This window comes from Perca fluviatilis, chromosome 13, assembly GCF_010015445.1.
Source record: "Perca fluviatilis chromosome 13, GENO_Pfluv_1.0, whole genome shotgun sequence".
Taxonomy (NCBI): Eukaryota; Metazoa; Chordata; class Actinopteri; order Perciformes; family Percidae; genus Perca; species Perca fluviatilis.
The window spans coordinates 2930869-2944920 of NC_053124.1; the positions used below are offsets into that span (position 1 = coordinate 2930869).

The following is a 14052-nucleotide window of genomic DNA, read 5'->3' on the forward strand; positions in this document are numbered from 1 at the left end:
TCTATCTGTAAAGTGTCTTGAGATAAATAAAATTGAATTGAATATAACAGCTTCGAAGTCATTTCGATGGTAAACAAACTCATAGTAGGGCAAATCATCCCGATAGCAAAGCTCTGTATGTACGTGCATGAGAACTGGTGTAATAACGGGACAATTATAGATAAACGCTGTTCCCCTGACCTCGAGTACATGTCTGTAAGATGCCGGCCTTTTTTTCTACAGAGAGAGCTAACAGTAGTGATCGTCACAGCTGTGTATATTCCACCCGACGCCAATGTAAACACGGCGCTCTCTCTCGTGCTGAACACCAGAAATGAACAGCAGCGGGCCCACCCCGACAGTGTTCACATAATCACAGGAGACTTTAATAAGGCCAACTTGAAGACTGTACTCCCAACATTTTATCAACATGTCAAGTAAACTTGCTTGCGTTGTTGCGCTTGCTTGTTGTATGTCAGTTTTTACGAAGTCGTTGATTCATCCATTGTTGAAAATAAGACCAGTCCTACAGGGGGGAGGGGATCAGGCCGTGAGTGCAGAGACGGCTCTGCGGGAGTGGTATTGAGGACAGTAACGTTAAATACAAGTACTCCACAGCGAATCTAAGGGTAGCTGTTTGCCAAAAAGGAAACGGCATAGTATGCCTTTAATGTTTAAAGGTCCTATGACGTGCTGCTTTTTGGATGCTTTTGTATAGGCCTTAGCGGTCCCCTAATACTGTATCTGGAGTCTCTTTCCCGAAATTCAGCCTTGGTGCAGAAGTACAGCCACTAGAGCCAGTCCCACAATGAGCTTTCCTTAGGATGTGCCATTTCTGTGTCTGTAGCTTTTAATGCTATTGAGGAGGAGAGAGGGGGGGCAAGGTGGAGGTTGGGGCCTTGACCAACTGCCACTTTGCTTGTTTGAAAGCCATGATGTCTCTCTCTCATGGGTTGGCCAAATTCTCTGGGCGGGCAAAGCAGAGAAAGGGGAGGTAACCTTGCTCCTTATGACCTCATAAGGAGAAGAGTCCAGATCGGCCCACCTGAGCTTTCATTTTCTCAAAGGCAGAGCAGGATACCCAGGGCTCGGTTTACACCTATCACTATTTCTAGCCACTGGGGGGCCATAGGCAGGCTGGGGGAACTCATATTAATGTTAAAAAACCTCATAAAGAGGGCGCCCAGCTAGATCAATTGGTAGAGCGGGTGCCCATTTATAGAGGTTTACTCCTCGACGCAGTGGGCCCGGGTTCGACTCCGACCTGTGGCCCTTTGCTGCATGTCATTCCCTCTGTCTCTCCCCTTTCATTTCTTCCTCTGTCCTGTCAATAAAGGCCTAAAAATGACCCCAAAAATAATCTTTAAAAAAAACATTTTCATGCCATGGGACCTTTGAAGTCCCATCAGCAACACCCAGAGGCTGCAGTGTTCATTATAAGAAAGAGAAAGAGAGAATACAATCCATATTGATTTGCTATTCTTTGTCCTGTCCTGAGGGTGGCGATGGAGGAAGTCATAGGGTCACCAGACTGTTAAAAAAACAAAAAGAAAAAAAAAAAAAAAACACTCAATTTCACTAGGAGCCACACTGGAAAATAAGCATCATATCAAGGGCCGGACATGTATATTTTATTGACATGCTTTTTATTTTGAGTCAAATAAAGTCAAATATTTTTGACTGTATTATTGCATGTCTCATATAGTCTTCTCACTTACAGTTTGGTTGACATAAAGCCCCCAAAAAGTTCCTTAGCCATCATAGAGTTTAGCAAATCATTTAAAACAAAGATTAAATTTTTAAAACTACCACACGGCCGACTCACAGCAACCTGTTTCAGGCCTGAATATGCAAACTGAATTTCTGAGTCTCAAAGACAGTGAAGCTACCAAATTCTGCTTCAGTGTTGTGTAATTGCAGTTTGAAAAACAATTTCCAGTCTTTTTCGTTTGGTGCACAACTAGGTGGGCCAAAATTTAACTTTAGGTGAGGTAGGATCAAATTTTGCGAGGGGCTGGGTTCGGCCCGCGAGCTTTGAGTTTGACACATGAACACGCATGAATGTGCACAGCACGTTTCACAGCAATGTCCCAATTTTGAGTTGAACATTTCTTGTGTGAAACTGGAAGATTTGGTCTGATGGAGGCGCTGCAGGAACTGTCAGGATGTAACAGAAAAGACAACGAGCACTATCGGCCTGACTACAGCTGGGTACCATTTGACATGTTAGCTTACTAGTACTATTTTTTAACAATTCAATAAAAAAAAAATTAAAAAAAAATTAAAAAAAACCTGGCAACGTTCATTTAAGAGTTTAAAAAGTAAAATCTAATTGAAAGACCTGCTTTAGACATGTTAGGCATAATAATCACAAAAAATGTTCAGTTGGATTAAAATGGCATCTATTCCTTCCCTGTAAACATTTATTTTCATTTAACCAAAAAAAGCCTCTCAAGTTGTGAAACAATAAAATAAATAAAAACAAACCAAAGAAGCCACACAAGAAATTTCCAATATAAAATGATTAAATCAAGTTTCATTTGTATTAAAATCAGGACATATAATCAGAGTATAAAGTAAACAAGATTACGAATCTGACCAGACTTGTTGCCAACTTTCAGGACAGTCTGGAGACAGATTATCAGTTCTACGCACACATTTCAGTCGGTACCACACAAGTATTGCGGTTTGACACTCAGGCCTATCTGAAGCTGACGGGAGATGAAATGAAAAATCTACTTCCCCTTTCTGTCCAACTAAAGCCTGGCATGCAGAGGGGAAAAGTCTTCAGATTTTTCCTCAGTGCAGCAGTTTAGAGCACCGCTTTCAGGGCTTTGTGAAGTAACAACGGTGTACAGGCCAGCCACTTCCTCTCCAGAGAGGAGGCTGTTTATAGAGATGTACGAGCTGCTGAGAAAACCTCAGCACACACACACAATTGCTAAAGCTACAACAATACAAACAAACCTCCTATCTGACACAGATGTCACACCTCAACGCTCACACCATACCACCACACTGGCCTACATAACACACACACACACACACACACACACACACACACACACACACACACACACACACACACACACACACACACACACACACACACACACACACACACACACACACACACACACACACACACACACACACACACACACACACACACACACACACACACACACCTAAAGATATCAGTAACTCTCCATAAACACCATATCTGTCCAACCCTACTTAGCACTAATCACCCTGCTGTAGACAGCGTCTAACTGTGCTTGGCTGTCATGAGCCCCCCCAGACCCCGGGAATGTCAGGAATTCGTCTGACACCCAGGGACTACATCTTTAGAGGAGACATGGTGAACGACAGCGTAGGAGGACACAAGGCGGAGTTAAATATAGAGAGAATGAGTGCGAGTGTCAGGAAGGGAGCCATAAATAAAGTAACTAAAGGAATAAAACATGGTGAATGAAAGCTACACAGGGTGGGTGGGGAGGGGGGGGGGCAAGACAGGCCTGTTATGTCTGCAGTTCACACTTCAGTGGAAACGAGGCAGCAGAAAAATAAGAAGACGGCCTGCACGGCATTCCCTGTGTGGAGTGTAATTCGATTTTGTGAAATGACAGATGAAAGCCTCATAGTGCACATAAAACAAAAAAAATGCTACGAGGGAGGCGCTGGGGATAATGGAAACCGGTCAGTATAAGTCTTTTCTTTATCCGTCAGCGCCCATTTAAAAGAGCGTGGAGGCCTGAAACAACCTCGAGAGAAGTGAGACGACAACCGACTGACTCATCGATGTGTAATCCATTAAACAGCATCTGCGAGGCGTGGCTGGCCGGCTCCCTTCATAGCCTAATGAGCAGATTCTGCGCTAAAGGAAACAGAAAGAAGCTAAATCCACTAAAAATCCCCTTTCTAAACGTGTTGCTGAATAAAGGGATTTTCACCAAGTGGAACAGGACTAAATGAAGAGATGGGGCCTTTCTCCACGCTGCTGGGAAGACAGAGAGATAAATCGCTCATTACGCGTGTTTGGAGCCGTTTATCTCAACACAGAGGCATTTCCTCCTTTTGGTTCATTTGGCCAGGTGAGGACAAGGTCTCTTAAACTTAGGCGTGAGCGAATAAACAAAGGGAGATGCCTGAAAACACAGATCTCTGTCAGTGTCCGAGAGAACCACAGCACAGCTCCCTAAGAATGAACATTACTTTGTGCCAAATATTAGAAAAATTATCTGAAAATGCAAGGTACAGAATGTGACACCAATTGTTCCACCATCGACTGTGAATTTATTAAACAAAAGACAACATACTTACTAGAGCTGAAGACTTGGGACTTGACTGAGATTTGAATTATAAATTAAGATGTGGCGCCATTCTTCTGTATTTTTCTTATTGTCAACACATTTGACCAAAACCATCATGTTCATTTTTCTCCATTCTGTCTGTGACACTCAGCCACAAGCCTACGGGTTCCTACAAATATGTAGTTTCAGTTTAAAAAAAAAAAAAAAGAAAGAAAGAAAAAGTCTCCTTAATTTCCTATAACAGCTAGGCATTGTACTTTCTTGCATACATTACTTAAAAAAGGAGGAGTGTATTTGTTGGGAACTATTTTTGGCTACAGATTAATCAAAAATATGTTTTGGCCTGCCAAAATCCTAGGACAATAACAGTGACAGACAAACCTTGCATAGCAACACACAACAATTAAATATTCGAGGTGGTTGGCTACGCAAGGCTTGTCTGTTGCACTGAAAAGACTTGATCTCATCAGGCTATGTTAAGAGAATACCATTAACAGCTTTAAAGAAAATGTTCAAATGCAGAGTCCTTTTTAATTGGAGAAAAGGTTGGGGCTATCTTTCTACTGACTTTAATGCCGCATTTCCACTGCATGGTACGGCGCAGCTCGACTCGCTCTTTTATAGTTTTGCTTTTAGCAAAAGTTAGTACCTGGTCATAGGACCTGGTACTTTTTTGGTACCACCTCAGTCGAGGTTCCGAACGAGCTGAGTCGATACTAGAAAGTGGAGTTAAAACACTGTACTGGGCCTCCAAACGCACCACCTGCTCCTGTTGTGCCCCTTCCTCCTCCCCCTACTCCATCTCCGTCCACCCGCTCCACCAGGAGCACATTGCCACTCCCAGACCAGATTCCGCAGGAGTGTCCAATCCCGCCGTAGTTCAACATCACGTCTCCTTAAGTCCTCTAATATTTCCTCATTTATGTCATCAACACATCCATGATTCATGGAAAAGTTTTTGAGGATTGTACTGTAAAGTGCCTCCTGATCTATCCAAACATCTGAAGCGCATTTTCAGTAATATTGTTCCTTGTAATTATGTATGGTTTGCAAAAATGCGAACTGCTGCGTCCGTGTAGATGAGAGAAGCAAAGTGTACGCGCGTTGTGCACTCGCTACATTATGGCCAAGCATGCGCCCCTAAAATAGAATCTGAATAACGCACCACTGACTTTAGACCAGGTTTTTCCTGGTCTGTGGAGGAATTGTTTTCTGAAACTGCAAAATAGCACCAGGGTACGTCTGCGCCTGAACACGCCTCCTCTTTTCGCTGAACCGCCCCCCGGGAGCACAAATACATTCCCTAATTTACCGACGTGGGTCTGTGGAGGGAAGTCCTCGGTGCGTCGGGTGCAAAATATGAATGATACATGCGTCGGTGTACAAAGGCATTTGCGCTGAGTGCAAGATGGGGCCCTAGTCTATATCCACGACGTTCTACTTCTGGGATTGCTCCGGTGCCACCAGAAATTCCATCGGATGGCCCTCTTTTCGGCAAGATGTCAATCCCCTTCCTCTCTTTCTTTATTTTGGCGTTCTAACCTCTGGTGGATTTATGAGGACTATGGTTAACTGCTCCTCAGATCTCTGGCAAGGTAAATCCAGACAGCTAGCTAGATTATCTGTCCAATCTGAGTTTTCTGTTGCACGACTAAAACTACTTGTTCCTACAAAACAAGTTCCTTTCCGAGACTATTTTGCCGCGGCACCGAGGCTCTGTCCGGCGTCGCCCAAGACAATTGTGATCGTTTTAAAGAAATGCCAATAAACCAGAGCACGTTTTTCTCCCATCCTGGAATGCTGTATGTATTAGCCGGACCCTCCTCCGCAGTGCTGTGCAGGAAGGTCTGGCCATGCGAGACTAAGAAAGACCTAAACACAGCTCTGACCGCCACTGTCTTGTACTGGGACTGTCCCTTATGCTCATAAATTAAAATGAGGGACAATAGGTTAATGATAGGATTCTATTCTTCATTCTTCAAAAATACAGTTCGAGGCGCCCTGGTAGCTCAGCTGGTTGAGCGTGCGCCCCATGAACACAGGTTCAGTCATTCTGCGGGGTCTCTCTCTCTCGCTCTATCGCTCTCTAAATAGTTACGGTTCTTTTGGCCCATTCTGTGCTGGTTGTGACGGACTCCATTTTATCTAATCTACAGGAAACCATCATCTTTGTCTACAGGGAAGCAATTTTGACTTCATAATCTTATCAGATTAAACTGTTACGCTTGTAAAATAAGAACTTCAAAATAAAATCTCATGTCAACAATCCTGCATTCTTCAGTTCAGACACACCTCACATCAGGGTTTTTCCTGCATAGAGGAATTTTTGGCACCCCCCAAAGAGGTTTTAGCCAGCCCCAAAGGAAAATCACCAGCACCAAAATGACAAGAATTGAGGATAAAAATAGTACTTCAAATCCTCTCTGAATCTGTTTAAGAGCAATTTACCAAACAACCGTTGAACAAGCAGAACATAAACTTGAAATATGAGAGCTAATCTCACTTTTATCTCCAAAGTCAGGCTGTATCGGACTCTGTCCGTGATTTATTGAAATATTTATACTGTTTTTTTATAACCAGTTATGTTAACTGGGGTTTTATTTTCTCAAGCATAATATACATTTTTGTTAATAAAATTGTCAGAAATAACAGGTAAATGCATAGATTTCTACCAAATAAGGTAACACAGACTCATTGCCTTTACTCTACGCGGACCGATCATTCTTGCTGCCGTGTGCAGTCTCTCCCCCCCCCCCGCCCCAAAGGCCCACTCTGAGCCAGGAAAAACCCTGCACTAGCTTTATTTTACTGCCAACAATCCCAACAGACCTGTTGTCACTGATCACTTAAAGATACCTGAACTGTTAGAAAAGGCTTCATAAAAGTGACATCAAGTCTTCCTGAGCATTTTTATTTCCTTCCTCTGAACACCTTACACCTGCACAAGGCCACAGTATCCTTATTGTAGCGAGGGTGTGTCGACACAAGATTGCAACAGCTTCACTTCAATGACACAATGCAATTCATCCAACCCTGATATGCATACCAAACAGATTTATGAATGCTTGCCAGAATCCAGTATTTGCGTCAGATGTATCATGCAAAACAACTGTGTGGCATTCAGCATGTTAAGTTATGGAACGAGCCTAGTAGTAGCTCTAACACGTGTAGCACATGGTGATAATTAATTTGCATGACACGTGTCCAAACCTGCCAAGCTTGTTTGAAAGACGGGTCAAACTGGAACTATTTGGCAAACAAAAAAAATGCTGTTTGATTAGGTAGGAGATCTGTTTTCTAGGCACGCTAACCGGGACCTGAATGTGTCACAGATCCCTTTGGGCACAGGTCGAGTTGCAGAAACTTAGCAATAAACAACTAGGTCTGAACTATTTCAGGTTAAAATCTAATTGCCTTTTTTTGGGCTAATATTGTGTTTACTCCAGGCCTGCTTTTGTGGTCTACATTGTTTTTGTTGTACCAAGTACATGACTAGAATCAGATAAGGGAGGCAGTTGCTTGTTGTTGAGGTCCTTGTAGAGTTCATGCCAGTCAGCCAGAGATAAGTCAGCTTTTAAGTAAATGTGACTATTTATTATTAGATATTACATTTGTGTAATACTTAACATTACTCAATACTGATCAAATATAATCATGACATTTAAAAGTGCCATAATCTTTATTCATAACAGAACAGCTAAATCATTTGATATCAGGCTGATGACCCCTAATGATGAGTTAGCATTTTAAGCAAACGTGTAGAGCTAAAGCTAAGTTAAAGGAATACGCAACAGTTTGTTGAAATAGGGTTATTCACGTTTCCTCTATATTTATATAGGCGGGCAAACGCATTTTTGACTCAGTGCATGCATTGTCTTAGTCCGGCAGCCCCGCCGCTAGCTTAGCTTAGCGTAGTGAATGGAATCCTATGTTGCCGGTAGCCTACTTCCAACCAATATAGTCCCAAGTCAATATCTGCCTAGAAAATCGTCTAGTCTTAGGCCGAAAATCGGCCGTTGGACAGTCTGGCGAGGTCAGTGACTCGAATCTGTTCGGTGTGTCCCATGCCTTCGTCAGTCTGAGGGGCTGTCACCGTTCATTTTCGCCGACCTGACATGTTCAGTCGGCGGCAGGGCAGTCGGGACTCACCCGGAAATGGGGAGCGGAATGAGGTGACTATATTCTCTCAAAATCTGACGAAAATCTTTTAAACTGACCTTTGTTGAGCTGAAATGAAGACAGATTCAGCAACTGCACGGCCTATTTCTCGCTTAAAATGTTTTCAGAAACATGTTTCAGTGAACTATTTTAGTACAATATGAGATCGTATTCTGAACGGCCGCCATGACAGTCTGGCTTTGAATTTCCGGAGAAAACAAACCCATGTGACGCGTTCGTCCAATCAGCTGCCAGTTTTCATTTCTTGGGCAACAATACAGAGTAGCGCCGCCTGCTGCTATGTAGACGTATTACGTTTCTCAAGTCGCGTCGCCTCAGTGTGTTCCGAGGCAGTTTTTTGGACCTCGGGGAAGCGACTGATCATCTCGACTGGCTTTTCTGTCAGCGGTCGGCCGTCGGCTTAGTGTGTCAGCACCTTTAATCTGCATTGCTATTTGTACTCGTGAACTTGGCCACAAGAAGTAATTAGGTTTTGTTTTTGTTGGGTCACTTTTACTCACAACAAGCTAACCGGCAACATAGGATTCCATTCACTACGCTAAGCTAAGCTAGCGGCGGGGCTGCCAGACTAAGACAATGCATGCACCGAGACAAAAATGCATTTGCCCACCTATATAAATATAGAGGAGACGGTGAATAACCCTATTTCAACAAACGAGCGTATTACTTTAATAGTTAGCTTGACAGACGTAACAGGACAGACTGCTTCACAGCTCTGAAAGTGGATGTCCACATTCAGTGAGTTTTTAGGGAGATAAGCTTCATACAAAGATAGAAAGGTTGACCCGAGGAGATCACCCTGATTGTCAATTTGGTTTTGAACAGCAAAAACACAAGGCCCGCTGTCTATTTTTTTCAAACATCAACATTATACACGGTGGTCTCTCTTCTTCGACATTTAGGGGCTATGGTGATACACAATCCAGGAAATATTTAAGTTGACCATAATGATAAATTCTGCCAGAAAGAAAAGTACTAAACTACGTATAAGAAAAAGATGCCTTACTGTCTTTGTTTATTATAGGGGTGATCACCAAGACTTGCCCTTACATCCCTGAAAAATAGGGCTCCCCAAAAGCTACGGTGTAATTTTAACACAGGAATTTTCCACACATGTAATTTTTTTTTTTGTGGAAATATATCAAACACTGAATGATATCTTCTTTACATTAAATGTCTAAATGATCTAAATGCCATTCTTCATTGAGCTCAACAATTTCAAAAGTGGCAGATAACATTTTGAGTGGCAGACAAAATAAATACTAGTGAAAAAAACCTGCACGCGAAGCAAAAATAAATTTTCCCATTCTGGCATACAGACGGAGACGGGCTTTTCCACCTTTTGCATTCAAGACGGCCACATGAAGGACTATTTGCATTAATTTGTCATAATACACTTAATGTTCCCTTTAAAAAAAAAAATACTACCACACTTGCACTGAAACACACACTATCAATGACCCACGTTTCTAATTACACAATAATCATTCTCATAATTCACTCACCTGCAGTTTGGTGGTGGATCCAATGTTATGTCCGCCAATTCCTTCTGAATTCTGCAGAAGCAAAGAAAATGTACGCATCAAACGCTAAGCTCTGATCAAAAACTGTAAATCAAAACTCACAAGCCTGGATGGAAGGCTGGAGGCGGCCTGGTGGATATGAGGAAATATTTCTTTTTTGGCAGAAATTTCACAAAAGACAACCCACGTCAATTATGGAAATGGCATACCTTGAACATGCCCCTCATCAATAGGGCTGCACGATAGGAGGATCATATGCGACAACGTTGAACATCACAATAACGATATTACTTGTGATACATACAGTAAACAGATATTAAAAGTTTACTCAGTTCTGCTGCTTTCATTATTCTGCTAAAACACAGCAACTTGCTTGTTGAATTAAAGGAGAAATTCGGCGCAAAATGAACCTAGGGGTTAATAACACGTGTGTACCGAGTTGACCGTTCTCTGGGATTGGTTTTCTAGCTAATCGATTGTGACCAGTTTTAGCACAAACCGCTAATTAGCTTATAATGCTAGTCGTCGGGGCACAGGTAAAATAAAAACAAATCTCTATTTCTATACCACTAACAAGGCTCAAAATAGCCCCACACTTCAGACACACAGACACAGACAGTTTATTTAAAAGATAAGTTTAGAAAGACTGTACCGTTCACATATACAGGCGGGCGCCATCTTGGGATCACAGTCACAACCAGTCGAATGACGAACGCCGTGCAACCAGTAACATAGCTCGAGCACGACGTTCGTCATTCGACTGGTCATGACTGTTACGCTACCGTGGAAGTGTGGTGCCATTTAAAAAAATATTTAGTTTATATTTTAAAAAGATTCCTTCCTTAGTCATCAAAGAATTTAGCAAAACAATGCATTCTGATTGCAATTTAAAAAGCAGGCCTGAATATGCAAACTCAAAATCTGCCAAATTCGGCTTTGAGTAGGATTTGGCATCAAGAACCAGTTCCAACTTGGAATAGTTAAAAAAAATTACGATTCCAATGGAATCGGGTTTTTTTTTATTGGAACAGTTTGGAAAATTGGGTTCAAGTTTTGGTTTCTGTAGCAACAACCGTACTTTCAGGCGGTTGATGTGTGGCTTTATTTAACGTTGAAAAGCCTGGTAAAACTGTAAATCACCACTGAATCAAAATAAAAGTTCCTCTTCCCTGTGAAATAACAACTCCATCTATAATCGAAACGAAGAATTGGAAATGGAATCAGAATGGTTAATATCACAACGATGCCCAACACTAGCTTTGAGTGGTGCATAAGTGCAGTTTGCAAATATTAGGCAGGCCCAAGTTTATTCTGAACCTAAATAGATTTTTGCGGGCCGCATCAAAATTTGCAAGGGTACGGATTTGGTCCTGAAGAGACCGAACATCAGTCTTGGGAATAGCGGCAATATATCCAGGGTAAACTGTAGCTGCCAGTAAACTGCTCACAGTAGCCGGTGTAAAATACAGGTGGGCTCCTCGTGCACCACACTCCTGAGTGCAGCCATAAGCAAGCCCACCTTTTAGCACTAGTAGAGAGGAGTTTGGAAGTCTTGCTCATGCTGGCTTTGCTTTCTCGTTTCTTCGGGGTGTTTGTGTCCTGCTGCTGATGCTGCTGCTGCTGCTGATGTTGATGATGATGATGAGTTGACGATGAAGAGGAGGAAGAGCTGGTGCTGGCACGGGAATCTTCATCCGACATACCGAGCCTGGTTAACATGCAAAAAAAACACAAGATTTAGAAAAGTTACACAAGCCAAACCACATTTGCCCTCAATCTTTACTACACATCTAACCCCATTTAAAAAATCTGACATCTAACTGCAGAGATTTAAGGCTTAAGGGTAAACAATTCCAGATTGTGCAAGACTTAGAAATCCAGAATTCGGCATGCGTTTAATACAATAATATTTCAATAACGTTTCAGTTGTCTTTTCTACTTCAAATACCCGTAAGCTGAAGTGGGTTGTGTGAACTAAATTAGGATTTGATTGAAATGTACCACCGTCTGGTGGTACCCCTGCATTCCCAATTAAAAAAAAGAGGATGCTTACAATTCCTCTCCAACCCTCCATGTTTACCATGTTTTACGAAGTGTCAACTGTCACCAATAAGCGCGGAAACTTTACATTTTTTTTTATTTTATTTATTTTTTTTTTTTTTAAATGGGATCTTGCAGACCGTTTTCTACATGCGTAAACGGTACACATCGTGGCTAGGGACTGCAACTGTGATGGCTATAGACTGCAACTGTGAATCCCACGGTGCAGTCACTGACTCCATAAACGCTCCCGTCGTTTTTAAACTAGCCTACCAGGCCTGGACGGACGAGACGTTGACCCGAGTTCAACTGGACCCATCGGTTAAACCGCCACTGTGTGGATGTTATTGAGGAACTTCTCGCGCTTATCGGCGGAGCATTTTCTTCTTTCACAACGCTGAATTCTGGCCTCAGCTAATGTTTGCAGTCGGAGTGTTATTTTTAGCCTTGTCGGGGCTGCGACAAAGGAAATCATTTGGTGAAATAGTTGGGCTAAAGGCCTACTTGTGCCCGACACCACAGAGCGAGCAAACACGAGACCTCTGCTCTCGGTTAAGTCGAAAAGGTCGGGGATGGAAAAGCAGAAATGCACCGACGGGGCGATGTCGCAGTCGGCAGGGAACCCCAACACTACACCTCAACAATTTCCAGACGAATGAAACTTTCACCCCAAGAAGTCAGCGAGGTGCTACAGCGCTGTCAAGCCGTTCCTAACGCGTTGAACCCCAAAATACGACATTCAAAACAAAGACACCACGCCGTTCACTTAAAGGCTTTCCTCGCATTTTTAAAGCTATATCCGTCGACATGCAGCTGATCTCAGTGCAGCCAGTCACAGGATGCATCCGACTCCTACATTCTCCTTTAACGGTAACACGGATACATGTACAGTGCTAACACCCTCTAAATGACAATAAGCTGTTACAATATCATGAGCTGTGATACAAATATTTAGTATTTGATACCTTTCTTTGTGTGTGTGCACAGCCTATGTGTGTGTGCCTCCGCCGCCTGGACGCACCAATCTCAATGCACCTACAATGAAGACAAATTAAACTTCCGGTCATCATTTTAAAAATAAAAGCTTATTAAGATAAGCTAAACTGTATTGGTTGCATGCAGGAACACTTACGCGTAAGAGTAGCAAAAGTAAATGCAAGACCAGCTAAGGATATGTAAACATAAAAAACATCATCTACTATATGCTCCACAAAAACATGAATAAAAGGTACTAAATAGGCTACTTCACCAATAGTACAACTCCATATCACGAACAATCTGTAGGATCGATCTTGACTTTAAATTTAAAACTGAATATATTATTTTTGTCCACTTCTCAGATTTATTTTTTATCATTAAATATTTGTATTATAATCTTTAGCTATTATCAGTGATGGATCACATTGTTCTACATTGCAATATTGCTTGAAACTTTGAAAATAGCCTACTTTAAAATAAAAAAAAATATTATTTATCAAGTCTAAAATTATTGCCATGTTCCTTGAAACGCCCATGTTCAATAAAATATCCATATTGTTACATGGTAGTTGTAAATAGATTGAGTGGTGAGCGTGAGTTAAGGGTTGGCGCTTTTATTTTGCAAGGCTGAATCGTCTACTTTCCGGGCTTATCGTGAACAATTAACGAGAACTTGACGCTGCCGCTGGACGCGTGCCTCTTCTCGCCGGAAGTGTTGGTCCAGCAGCAGACAGACGTCCTGACGGTCATCTACTGTATCAGTATCACACAGCGTCAGTGTCAAAGAGAAACTGAGATGTAATTGGAAATTAAACAAAAGCGCTCCATGACATTCAGTGGAAACATGGCAGGGACAGTTGTTCAAGACCAATTATTAGAAAAGAAAGCCATCAACTTACCCGGTCCTCTGACTTTTCTCAAGAATGGCGAATAGGCCTACTTCATTTACATGCCTTAACTACCTGTTACTTAAAGGTGCTCTAAGTGATGTGACATGTTTTTTAGACTACAACATTTTTAGTCACATAGCCTACAGCAAA

At 42.2% G+C, this 14052-nt stretch overlaps 1 protein-coding gene across 2 annotated transcripts in view; it reads right to left on the minus strand.

Moving 5' to 3' along the window:
- The window catches only part of ube2e1 (ubiquitin-conjugating enzyme E2E 1), a 35916-nt gene extending 22847 nt beyond the window's left edge, over positions 1–13069 (minus strand). Inside the window, exons 1-3 of one of the 2 annotated variants that reach the window (XM_039820896.1) lie at positions 13000–13069; positions 11514–11702; positions 9977–10027 (exon numbers count right to left, since the gene is read on the minus strand). In XM_039820896.1, coding sequence (XP_039676830.1) covers positions 9977–10027; positions 11514–11695 — 233 coding nt within the window. In that variant the 5' untranslated portion in view covers positions 11696–11702; positions 13000–13069. Of the gene's footprint in view, positions 1–9976; positions 10028–11513; positions 11703–12702; positions 12808–12999 lie in introns of those variants that run through there. The other variant, XM_039820897.1, reaches the window with a different exon arrangement.
- Between the last annotated feature and the right edge of the window lie 983 nt (positions 13070–14052).